The sequence below is a fragment of the Crotalus tigris genome, unplaced genomic scaffold (assembly GCF_016545835.1).
Source record: "Crotalus tigris isolate CLP2741 ecotype Arizona unplaced genomic scaffold, ASM1654583v1 scf7180000018117.651136, whole genome shotgun sequence".
In the NCBI taxonomy this organism is placed as follows: Eukaryota; Metazoa; Chordata; class Lepidosauria; order Squamata; family Viperidae; genus Crotalus; species Crotalus tigris.
Genome location: NW_024096833.1, coordinates 260,424 through 274,074, shown reverse-complemented (window position 1 = coordinate 274,074; position 13,651 = coordinate 260,424). Strand labels below are relative to the sequence as shown.

Genomic DNA, 13,651 nt, shown 5'->3' with positions numbered 1-13,651 from the left:
AAATAAAATATTGTCTCTTCTCTAATTGGATATTTCCAGAATGAGTCTAGATGAGAATATATGGTTTTCTCCCTCTTGATTCTGTTCTCACATTTATTGACAAAAACATACAAACAATTCACTCTCTTGCTAGCATTTGACCTTCTGGATTAGCTTTACAGTACAGTAGGCAAAAGTTATAAAAAGTCTTTTTTCCGAAGTGACTCTCTCTCTCTCTCTCTCTCTCTCTCTCTCTCTCTGTGTGTGTGTGTGTGTGCGTGTGTGTGTTTTTGTGTGTGTGTTCTTAAGTGACAAATGTTCAAACATTGAATGTGGAGTAGCTGGAGCAAAGACTAATCACTACACTTCCCAAATGCCGCAGGTATTTCCCGCATAATTATTTTCTTATCTTCAAAGATATTTATCCTGGCAATCTTTGGTTTCCATAAACACCGATGCAATTACGATCTCTCCTTGATGTTTCTGGAAAGTCCTCAAGGAGACCAAACTTGGAAATCCTTTTTATAAACCTTCAGTAAGAAACCTGAGAACAAAACTTGTCCTAGGTTTCAGAAATCTACTCACAATTTTTGTTTAAAAAAAAACAAAAACCCTAGCAGTATTTTACAATTCTCTTTTTCAGTCCTTCAGTAGCAATTAAGTGAAATTCTAATGAATCATTTATTTTGTGCCAAACCGCCATCCTCGTGCATACACTTGATAAAATTATGCAAGATAAGCACCAGTACTGGAGTTTTTTTTTTAAAAAAAAAAAGGCACGTCAAAAGATGACTGTAGAGTGTAAGTATATTATTTTTGGCATTTGTTTTGAGAACATCTGGCCTGATTTGGGAACTTTTCCCCACTCCTGCTTTCTTTCTTTCTTTCTTTTTTTACATCTTTCTTAATGAAGAATTTTGGAGAAGTTTGCATGTTCTTGGGCTGTTTAATTGGTCCTGAATAAAAGTATTATTCATTCAGATATAGATTTATTTTTAAAGGAAAATCATGAAAGGCAAAAGGAAAATATTTATGTCCTTCTCAGATGTTCACTATGATTCTTCAGGTATAATTTTGCTTATTCAGCATAATGGAGAAAACAACTACTAGAACAAGAAATCTATAGTCCTATTTGGGAAACCACAATCTATTAATTAAATGGTTCTATGGTGATGGGGCCAGTAGAGGGCAGGTGAGCGAGGAAGCAAGCAAGCTTTCAGAATGAAATCAGTGATGGCGAACCTTTTAGAGACTGAGTGCCCAAAAAATGGCCCCACCCCCGCCCTGGCCCCTGCTCTGTCCCCCATCCCACCCACTCTTCCCCCACCAACACTGCCCCAGCTCCACCCCTGGTCCCACCCACTCTGCCCCCACCTGCCCTGCCCCCGCTCCACCCCTGCCCACCCGCACGGCCACTCACCACCTCCATGGCCAGCCACAGATCTCCCAAGTGACCCAGCAGCACCATGGTGGCACACGCCCTCTGCCTGCACCCCGCAGTATCAACTGCATGCGATGGGGCGTGAAGGCAGTCTTGTCCCCGCTGCCTGGCTGCCTTGTCCCTGGCTGCTCTGCTTTGTGCGGGCCCTGCCTGGGCGCGACTCTCTTCCAGGGGAGCTGTTGGGGAAGAGGAGGCTGCGGGGAAAGGCAGGGCTGGGATGACGACGCACATGCCACAGAGAGAGCTCTGAGTGCCGCCTCTGGCACATGTGCCATAGGTTCGCCACCACTGTCATAGTATTTCTGGTCATGTGCTGAGTGCTTTCTGCCCAAAGCCAGGTGGATGACTTCATGGTGTTTCTGGTCACATGCTGAGTGCTTTTCCTCAAAGCCAGGTGGATGATTTCATGGTGTTTCTGGTCACGTGCAGAGTGCTTTTCCCCAAAGCCAGGGGAAAAAGCTCACTCGCATACCCGGTTCTCCATCCAGCTCCTGTAGCAAGTTGGGCTTGGCATGTCCAAAATTCAGAAAATGCCTAATCTGACACTGATAGAAGAGAATATATGTAGTTCAGGTAGAATTGCAGGGTGATTGTGTTCTCGGAGCTTGGAGGTTTGCCTGCAGACATTTCATTATCCAACTAGGTAATATCAGTGCTGATGAGGTTACCTAATTTGGTAATAAAACATGTGCAAGAAAACAACCAAGCTCAGAAAGCACCAAGGAGCCCATAATTTGGCATGTCATACGCCCCTCTGAACAAAAGAGAAGAAATTATCTTCTCTCTCCCCTCCCTCCCCCTTCTAGGCCACCTTGAACACTGGTATTTGGCAGCAGCGTGGAAGCTAGGCCTTGACTTCACATCTAGTGCCACTATTGCCCCTCAAAAATATTGCCTCTCACCATTCCCTAAGATATGTAAGCCCTGGGAACAACACAATTGCCCCCCCCACAGCCCAGGTCTACCCAGGATCTGCTATGCACCACTTCCCTTCAGATGATTCCCATTCTATTGACAGTCCCTGTGGCCTACCCAAGACTGCTCTCCACAATTTAACCCATTGGGCTGTCTACAAGTATAGTAAGTAAGTTTACTTATTTTTGCATCTCTCTCTCTTTCTCCCTCCCTCCCTCCCTCCCTCCCTCCCTCCCAATAATTATTACAGTATCAGAACAGGTCAATTAGCCAATCTTCTCCTCTTCCTTCTCTTAGTTACTCTTGACAGCTTCACCAAATTTTGGAGGGGGGAAAAGCCTATATTATTAAATTAGCAGGAATAAGTAGAGCATAAAATAACAGGCTTGGAAGGGATCTTAGAGGTCATCTAGTTCAATTCCCTCCTTGAGCAGGAGACCCTATACCATTTTGGACATATTGATTTATTGTTTATTGCTTACATGGATAAATGGTGGTATATTAATTCAGGTAATATAAACCTCCCAATGTAAGGAATGAGCCACTATGTGGGAAGTTTTTAAATGAATGTTTCTTGTCTTTTCCTAGAAAGCCGCATTTCCCCTCATTTTCTTTCTTTTGTCTAAACTTCCCTGACTTTTCACTCACTGCAGCGATGCCTTCCATTGCATTTATAAACACCTCCAGGTTGCAGTTGGAATCAAGCATCTTCAGTAAGAGGGGCGGCCTTGTAAATCTTTTAAATTAATAAACAAATAAGCTTCCCAGAATTGCTTAAGATGAGCAGCCAATTTTTAAAATAAATAATATAAAAATGAATTCTGTCAACTGTCCTTTGTTTTCTGCTTCATGCTTTCTGCTTTGGCAGAAAAGTAAGTACTTTTTAAGGAAGAAGAAAGTCTGCTCTTACTTCCTCCAAAGAAAATAAACTATCTTCCTCTGCAATGGCATGTACAGTGCTTTAAAAAAAAATTTCTTCTCCTTTAACACAAGCATTTCAAACAATAAACTGCCATGTTTGGAATCAGTAAATCATTTGGGAATCATTAAGCATCAAAGAATTAAGATATAAACATGATTTTTTGGGGTCATTTGACAAAGAGCTCCGAATGCATAAATTTATTCAAACTGGTGTCTTTCTGCTTGAAGGTGTGGTTCCGTTTAAGCTAATAGCCCAGCAGAAAGGTGAGCTAAAAGCCATTAAATCAGAATTATTACGTGAGTAATGTTCCGGGTTCCCTTGCATTAAAATGGAATACATCTGGCAGATCTGAGGCAGCTCAGCATGAAAGAGGATGCTGACAAGAGAAATTCTGCTGTTGGGATTCTCCATCCAGATCTGCAGAAAGAGGAGTGACAGGATAGCTGTATTTCTTCAGAACACCTCAACCAACTCTGCAAAGAACAAGCCAGGGAAGGATATCCATCATTGGTCAAATTTGGCAAAGCATCCAACTGTGTACCAGAGGCAACACCTTGAACAACACACTTCCTTTCACAGTTATGGAGAACCCAAAGACACAATAATATCCCCATGGCAATAGCTGAAGCAAAAAGCTCTCCTTAGTCCAGTGGAAATTTTGCTAAGAAAAAAACAGGCTCCATAGAGAGGCAGAGGAAAAGGAATTATGAAGCTGAACAGTCACATAGGAAGCTGAAGCTTTCATGAGGACCATTTAGAAGGACAGCCAAGGAACACAAAGGAGAATGAGAGCGAACAAGGGGTGATTTAGACACGATAGTGGAAGAGCCATTTTATTCAACTATAGTAAAAGTAAACATGAAGAAATGCGCATGCAAGTGATATCTCAGAGCCAAATTAAATGCTCCCTTGGTAAATACCACCTAGCAAAATAGATTGCTTTTGACTGATTTAACAGTGTGTTTTATGGTGTGTGTATATGTGTGTGTTAAGGATCCAGGGCAAGCAAATCTTAGGCCTTCCCTTCCCTACCTCTCAATGTTTCCAAAGTAAACTCCAGCAAGGTAATAGAAAATTCCCATCACCAGTTTCTACTTCATGACAAGATACATAACTGTTGGGCACGCATCTAGATCAATGTGATATAGTGGTTCTAGGCCTTCCTTAAGTACAGAAACCAGCTGGGTTACCATGAGCCAGCCTTGCCTATCTCAGCCTAGCCTGGAAATTGAAAAATATGCACATACCACAAGCCACATCCCCACCACAAACTAGTGCTTGGTCATATAGCAATGAAGGCCTTGGAAAAGTTACCAGATGCTACAAAGATGAGAATCATGCCGGCAATTTTCTTGTGACACTTTCTAACTTGAGGAAGCAGGATATGCTTTGGTGTGAAGTTTATAATTCTGGGAAGATGAAAAAAAAAAATGGATGACTAGAAACAAAGTAAATCAGACATGTCAAACTCAAGGCCCATGGACCACGATGGGCCCAGATCTCGAGATGGCGATGGACTGGTCCCCACTGTCCTGGCCCAGCCCAGCCGGGTGCCCCCATGGGCATGCGCACAGGAGGCATCCCGGGATCTTGCAGCCCATGCAGCACAAGTGAGTCCGAGCATAACCACTGGGCTGGCCCTCCAAGCAGCAAGTAGAGGCAGAGGCATATGATCCGGCATGCACTGGGAGGCCAGCCATGGTGAGTGCAGGCACGCAAAGATATATGGTTCGGCTGCAGCAAGGCAGTCCAACCAGTCACCATCACCACCACACTGTGGTCATCTCTGCCATCCAACTTCATTCTCCAGCTCTGCTGCACATGCAGGATGAGCCTCCCACCCACCGCCACATCCCCAATGGCCCTGGCAAACAGGAAAGGTGGGGAGCCTGCACCTGCAAGAGGCAGCCAGGACTCCCCTCAGTGCTCTGCCCAAGCCCAGATCTGGAGTGCCCCATGCACAGTGGGGCACCCCTTAGGAAGTGGTGCCAGGTCAGGTCATGAAGGCCCAGTGCCCACTGACCAGGGCCTGAGCAGCCCACACCACCATCTGGGGGCCCCCTGTGTGGCCCAAGAGAGATGGCAAGGTTCCTCTGTTGGACCAGGCTCCGGTGCCTGCCCCAGTCCCATCCCCCTCCTCAGATCCCTCCCACAGCCCTGCCCACCCCTCCCCCCACAGCACCTCCCGATGCGAGCAACATCAAGCCATCCATGCCCACCCAGCCAGTCGGCCACACACACACACCGTCTCTCCTGGCACCCCCGAGGGCAACCACAATGCTAATGTGGCCCTTAATGAAATAGAGTTTGACACCCCTGAGGTAAATGGACTTGATTACTGCAGTGATAGGTGCATTACTGGAAGACTTGAAGGGCCAAATTGGTACAGCTGTATGTAGTTGCTGAGTTAACATCAACTTTGTGGCACATAGCAATAACTTCAGAAGCACCTCCCTAATTTACTAAATTAAATCAGACTTGCAAAAATCTTTTATTATAGTCTTAATAAAAGTAGTTTTAGCCTTCTTGTGGAATTGATTTTCTGAACTGTTCCTCACTGAGGGACTGATGCTATGATATATAACACTTATATTGCTGCCTGTATTTTTAAAGTTTTAATGGTAAAAATTTAGAGCTGTAAGCCAACCTAGGAAAGCTGTTTTGAAGTCTAATATTTAAAATTAGTAAGTTAGTACTTTTTTAGTTTGAGGGAAAACATGAATTTCCAAGAATGCCCTTGAAATAGACAGGATGTTGAACAAGGTAGATAATGATAACCAAGTTCTTTTTGGAAAGCTTAGAAGCTAAGAAAACAAAGCAAAAGCACTAATAGCCAAAGGTCACAGCAGGTCCTGAAGGTAGCCAGAAGTGAAGCTTTAAAGCTTTTTTTTTTTTTTTAGCCAGATCTATAGCAAACCCCAGCTCATACAGCAAACATCTACTTGTTTTAAAAATAGAAATCACTGGTTGATTGGCTGTCAGTGCAACCAACCCCACCGCTTGTTATAGGGGTAAAAATCAAGAAACATTCTTGTGTTCACTACCTTGAGCATTTAAGAAAACAGGAAGGAAAGAATGAGAAAGGGTGGGAAAGAGTTAGCTCATTTTAATTGACCTAAAGAGTACAGACAAAACAGGGCAGATACTTGTCTTCCCCAATAGCATCTAAGAGGCATTCAGTAATTCAGAAAAATCCCAATTTCTGGTTTGCAAAATGACGCAAAACAACTGGCTCACCAGAACTTTGTAATAAATAATGTTAGTTGAAAATACAAAAATGGGTAGGCAACACTTGAAATGTGAAATAAAATTGTGCAGCCATCAGCTAGCAGAGATCATCTGCTTTTATAGATTCTAAATTGAGATAAAGCTGACTGTGCATAGAGCGATTATATTAGGGTTAGATCTTAAAAGAAATCTTTTTTTTTCAATAGTTTGCACATTGTAAAACCACAATCCAGTCTTGTAATCTGACCAAGTCTTTTTACCCCATCTTCTCATAGTTAATGCAAATATTACTACTAGAGCTGCTTAATATTTGGATGAGAAACCAACATGAAAAACCAAGGTTGCGAACCTCTTAGGCTAGAGTGGGAAGATAAAAAAAGAAAACTTGGTAAATTGCTCTGGTGGAGAAGCAACATGGGCATATCCATAGATGAAGACCCAAATATCCATGCAACCTGAGCTCCCATAGGGCAACACAGTCACCCAAACAGGGATCCACAATCAGAAAGATGGTGAAAAGCCCATGGAATAAAGACCTATCCTTTCTTATGATCTGGCAGCTGATCAGGAAAATTATATTTACATGTATATCTTGAGGCTACAAAACAGACTCTCACTACATCTGCTCGCAATCATGGGTGCCTAGGGATAGGAAGGGAGAGCAAATGATATATGCATAGCGATACTACACAATTGTTGCAATGTGCACATTAACATCAGATGTCAGAACACAAGTTTTGTAGTGGTGGCATTTATGCGATGGTATCATTGGGTGTGTGTGTGGAGGGGAACGTGAAGACTCAGCAATTAAAGATGCTGAGTTTGTCAGCTGGAAAGCTGAAAGCCTGGGTTCGAGACCCTGAGCGCTGTGCAACAGGGTGAGCTCCCATTAACTTGCCCCAGCTCCTGCCCACCTAAGCAATTCAAAAGCATACAAATTTGAGTTAGATAAATAGGTACCACTTTGGTGGGCAGGTAACAGCACTCCGTGTACTTTTGGCATATAGTCACAGAAATGTCTTCTGATAATGCGGGCTCCCTGGGCTAAGATGAGCACCGCCCCCTAGAGTTGGACACAGCTGGACAGGGGAAACTTTACCTTTACCTTTCCATTGTGTCAGTGTGGTGATTTTGGTGTCCCTGTGGTTTGCTGCAAACACTGCTGGTCAAAATTGTAAATGTGTGGCTATGTAGATGTCATACTAGCCACTTCTGGAAATGGCCTCAGTTTTAGAAAAGCTGTTTTTCTCCTTGTGACCCATCTTTCTGTTCTCAACCTGGAAGTCTGCACTGCCCTGATGTGGCGACTTCTTTTTACAGACAGTAGAGAAGGGCAATACTTAGAAAAGGCAGGGTTGGGTGATAAGTCTTAGCAACACCTGCCATTTGAATTCCCCACAATGCTTCTGTTACTGTCTACGTATTTCATCAGTGCAGCTCATGGTGTGAATAAATCATCAGAAATAATTTATCATGACTCCAGCTTAAAAAAATGTGACCTGTTTATTGTAAATGAAAAGCATTCATAACAGTGCAAACAATTCTTTGGTAGATTTATTAAGTAGAAGAAAGCAAGTAAATTTTATTTTCGGTAGGAATTTTAACAAAGTAAATAAATATGGAACAATTGCCACCAACAAAATACTGAGAAAAAAATGATCATTCAGCCATCGGCCACTGTCTCAAAAATGCTACATGAATTTTTAATTGGCAAAAAATGTAAAAAAAATCATTTTATAATATTTGGTTTACGTGATAATTATAGAATTAGGTCTATTTGTTTAACACCAAACATTTCCTGCTATTTGTTTAGCTATAAATGCTGGAAGTTACATCATTTTACATATTATTTGAACAATATTGATTATAGTGTTAACAGAAATGGGCTACAAACCCTCTTTTCAATGACTCATTGGATTTTTGCATGGAGATCAAATATTTCATTTCAATATAGGAAGCCAGAGTTGTTTGGTTACTGATTCTTGGAAAAGATATTCTTCAGTGACCATGGTGCAACCCTGTACCCCTTTATTTGGGTACAGACACCCCCACACACAGAGATATTTAATATGACTTAATTTGAGTAGATTTGCATAAGCCTGTTTTGCAAAATACCTGAGCAGATTTTTTTTAGTGTATCTGCAGCATCAAAATAAATTGATATTAGTAACTTAAGATTTCAACATGTTGTATATCTGCAGTAATGTGCTTCAGTTATGGTTATATATCATAATTTGTGAATTTGCCCAAATATGAAACAATTCTAGAGAAAATCCCTACAAAAAATGTGATCTGGATTGTGAAAATACAGGATTTACTGAGGTTCTGAAAGACCTAACAGGTAATCCTTAAAATTAAGTACAATTCGCATCATCGGCATCAAAGTCAAATCTTTATCTAGGAATTTGCTTTTAAGTTCAATCCTGTACCTGTTTATCTGGTTATAAGTCCTACTGAGATTGGGCTTACTTTTAAGTAAAGATGTTTAAGATAGTAGTCTTTAAAAAATTCTATAAAATGTGTTTATCGATTGCTATGTATTCTCAAAATACTTTTATAAAGCAGCTATTAACAGATGCTGGTGGAATACACACTGAACAAATCCCATGGTTAATTTCTCTTTTTGAAACTATATGAAAATTGATTAATGTCACTTCAGAAGATGGCTAAATTCTACAAATTAATGATTTGCTGAAGTACCAGTCGTGAAGACAAACACATCGGTCAAATGAGGTATGAGAGCTTTTCTTCGCTGACTGTAATAATATATGGTTGGTTATAAAAAAGGCAATATTGAAAATACAGGTAAACAATGCTAAATTAATGTAGACATAATAATAACAGTCCTTAAAACACATATCTGGGCATACAGATTCACAAATAGTAATGTTTAACATGATTTTGACACAAGTACTATGTAGAGAAAACAGGCGCCATGTAACCAAAGACTTTGAAATGTTTTGTTCCTTCATATTAACAGATTTTATTGCAAAATCATGCAACAATCCATCTAGGATCAATAGATTTTAGGTGCTACTCTATGCACACTGCTTCAGTACAACTCATTTGTTCACAAAGTATTTTAGAGAAGCTTTAGCAGCATTTTCATTAAAGGTTGGCACCTTTTATACACAGATGAATGCATGACATTTGTTTTCAGGCTACACAATAATTCAGGTCAGAAGGTGAATGTAATTTTGAAGATGTATTTTCCTGAAAAATTGTATATTTAACCAGTATGATGCTAGTATCTACATCCAATTAATCTTTTCCTGAAACCCTCACCTATTGGTTTTTATGTTCACATTTTCAAGGTATCTTCTGAGTTAGCATATCAGGGGAGAAGCTCATTGGAGAATCATAGTTTAAACCTTCCTGGTCCTCAAGCCAAAAATGCTGTTATCTATATCTTTAGCTGTAACTATATTTAAAACTATGGGATCCAAGCCATACAAAGAGCAATTTTGTTGAACCTGACTTAGGTCAGTTCTGGAACAATTGATTAAGGCATGTTCTATAACAGTGTTTTCAATCTTAACAACTGTCTACAGAGATTCTTGGTCAAAGGTGTTTTTTCAAAAGGCAACTGGACTTTCAGAGTTGAAGAATTTTCTTGGATGAAAAGTGAAACATCTTCCAGTTGCCGTTGGCCAAAGCACCTCTGGGACAATCTTAACAATGTTAAGATGTATGTAACTCATGCTTGCTGGGGAATTCTGGGAGTTGAAGTCCACAAATCTTAAATCTGAAAAATTTGAAAAACACTGTCTTGGAGCATTTTCTAAGAGGACATGAGTATATTTAAAGCTACCAGATCTGGGATGCTAAAATCCAGATAACTATTAAATGGTAGCAAAGAAATACTGATCTGGTAGCCCTAAACTATTTGGAAAAATAGATTCTGGGAGGTCAGAATGCACTTGGCATTAAATGTCAGAAAAGCGCTAGAAGAGATAAGAGATTTCAGAAATTATTGTGGCATATGCAAACACAATATTACCAAGAGGGTTCTTAACTCTTCCATTGTTTTAATAACTGTTTGATTAATTTCTCTATTGTTACATATTTCCCAGAACGGCATAATGCCTCCTACCTCTTCAGTCATCATTCTGTGCCTAAGGTTTATTATGATAAGGGAGTCTTCCATAATGCTTTATTTCTTGGCACAAATGTGGGTTATTTGCAATCGCTAAGATATAAAGTAGGAAAATGTGAGTACATATAAGCTGGTTAGTAAGTGAATAATGAAAAATGGATGCCTAAAACAGCTGAATATTTATGGGAGCCAGAATTAATTTGTGGCAGGAGTCACTATGAAACAATCCTCACATCCTTTTAGCTGGCTCAGCCTCAGAAGATATGATAATAATGGTTCTGGGCAGAGTCAAATATTATCATGGAATGAATACAGACAATATCCACATCATAAGGATGAGAGTTCCCAGACTTATTTGAATTCTGGGATTATTTCACATCTGTAAATTAAGTTCTGATGTGGCAGATTTCTTGGACCACTTGAGCAAGTTTGCAGTACTATATGTAAGAAAGATGAATTAATGTAGATAGGAAATGGAAGTACAGGCAGCCTAAACATCTCAACTGAGACAAGAATGGCAACAAACAGAAAATGTAACACAGGTGAAAAATGTAAAGCAGCTGAGCAATTGCCCTTTAAACCAAGAAGTACATATTTTCAAAAGTCTAAAAGTGTGATAATGTGTTATGATTTTCATTTTCTGTATCCTTTTTCTCATGCATACATAGATTTGTGAATTAAGTTATTGATTCTTATGTTACAGCCATTCCTCTAGTAAAGTGTGGTGGAGAGTCAGAAGTTTGTTGTACCACAAACTTATGAATATTTTAACTGAGTTTTCCAAACCTGTCAACTTCCTTTGGTCTGGACTTCATCTCCAAGAATGGTTAGCAAAGGCCAATCTGGCCAAGGAATTCCAGCACTAAAATCCATAAAAATATGGAAGTTTTCAAACTTGGGAAACATTATATTAAACTGGAAGTTAAATGATTGGATAGGGCAAGATTTAATTAATACAACTGGTGTGTAAACAGATGCCAAAATTAAGATTTTTCATTCTTAAATTCAATTAGAATTAATACTGCAAGATAGAGTATGATTGTGTTATTGTGGCAATGACATTCCAGCATGATTAGCTTTCTAAGTCAAATATCTGTATCTTTCAAGTTAGAAAGATACTGACCCAATGTTTGTATCATATTAAAACATTTGCTTTGTTTAGTTTTGCTTACTGTATTGTATGAAACCAGCCACCCTGGTCTTTGAAAAACTTTGTTTATAGCTTAGCATATTATTCATTGCCACAGAACTGGAATCCAAAAGTCCAAATATTATTTTCTCGTACATCCTTTGCTAACATCTACTGGTACTGCAGAGTTCTGTAGCCCAAACATGGCAGACCTAACACTGTCTGAATTCAGCCAATTGTGGTTTATTCACTATGACATGGTTAAGTATGAGTGGAATGATGTATGACTCCAGGCAATATCTGTGTTCATATATTGCACTAAGCCTTGATTTTACCATGGTGCATTCACTAAACTATAATGGCTGGAAGTACACCAAACACTAAGCCATGGTTTACAGAACCACATAATACAATATGTAAACCTAGGCATTATGTTATGTGGACCTTATTTCCTTTAATGGCACCTGATTTCCTACCAGTGTACAAAGAAAGAAAAAATCAACCTGGGAGCCTAAAAAACTAAACAAATGTTTCTCAAAAAAATAGCACCAGTTTTTAATTTCTTGAACCTGAGAAGTTTCAAGATAAAATTATCTTGACTAACACTGTTTCCCTTTCAATACTTTTCACCTTGTGGTTTTCCAATGGATAAGGAAGTAAAATCGATTTTCTTACACTATTACCCCATCACCTGAATGCTATTCTCCTTTAACCTCTTGGTTGTCTATTGTGGTTTAAAGCCTACTGTTACCTGTATTTGCCATTGGTAGATATCAATATGACTTGATATGTGACAATTGAGACTTAGGGTGCGTTTCCCTTGCTAACGGTTTGTTTTAGGCACACGGGACAGCAAATGCCCTTCAGCTTCACAGGTGTAGCACAATCAAGTGATGGACACGATTCCACATAACAGGTGACCTGACCAACCTGCATTTTAAAAGGCAGAAAGTGATAGTTTAGTTACTTTTTAAAATAAAAAAGAAGAAGAAAAGATAATATTAACATGTTACTGAAGTACGTGCATTTGAGATTTGGGCATGTATTGCTCATACAGTATAGGCTATGTAAATATTTTAACACTAAGCTGCTTGCTGGATTCTGAATGAAAATATTATGCACAAATCAATGGACAAACAAAGAGTGGAGAAAGCTTCACATTGCTTGATACATTGGGAAAAATCTGTGTGTGAAGTAATTGTAACTAGACTGGGTCACTGTTTTCTTGAACTTAATCAATTTTTGGATCAAGGAGAATCTCTAAAGAGAAGGAGATCTTGCTCCATTTATATACTGTATCATGCAGACCTCTGTTCCTTAAATGCCATTATCTAGGAAGGTAAGGTATAAACTGGAGTAACAATGATAACAAAACAAAACAAATATTAATATGCACAGCTTGTTCAATGATTGCTAGCCATCTCTTGAAGTACCATTTTATAAAAGTCAGCAATCTGTTAAAAACATATTTTGCACTTTTATCTGAAGACTTTCATGCTCTCATGCTTGGATTTTTTTCAATGATTTTTGATAAGCTCTGTGAGACAAAATATTTAATTCCATGGGTTTTGCTCTGAACTAGGAGGGTTCTTCCAAGTTTTCAGTAATTTGTATGAATGGAAGCACTATGGAAGCATGATGACATTCTGAATGCAGTGACATATATATATTTGGCAGCTGCCCACCAAAACAAAATGAATAAGTTGAAATATTTACATTATTAAGTGAGGGGTCCTTGGTGCTCTCTGAGCTTGCTTGTTTACTTGCAGACATTTCGTTACCCTAACTAGGTAACATCATCTGTGCTAGTAAGGAGTGCTGTTTGCTGTCAGTTTATATTCTGGTGTCTTGCCTGTCTCTTTGGGTGGGGGCAGTCTTAGGGAATCTTTGGTTGGGCTGTTTACCAGTGGCTCTGTGGCAGTTTCTTGATTGGGGTGTTGC

At 39.6% G+C, this 13,651-nt stretch overlaps 1 protein-coding gene across 4 annotated transcripts in view; it reads right to left on the bottom strand.

Annotated features, from left to right (window-relative positions):
- Positions 1–3,476: 3,476 nt before the first annotated feature.
- Positions 3,477–13,651, bottom strand: part of PXDN (peroxidasin) — a 95,975-nt gene continuing 85,800 nt past the window's right edge. For 3 of the 4 annotated variants that reach the window (XM_039348066.1, XM_039348067.1, XM_039348068.1), the window contains one exon: positions 7,970–12,640. In XM_039348066.1, coding sequence (XP_039204000.1) covers positions 12,515–12,640 — 126 coding nt within the window. In that variant the 3' untranslated portion in view covers positions 7,970–12,514. Of the gene's footprint in view, positions 3,731–7,969; positions 12,641–13,651 lie in introns of those variants that run through there. The other variant, XR_005557265.1, reaches the window with a different exon arrangement.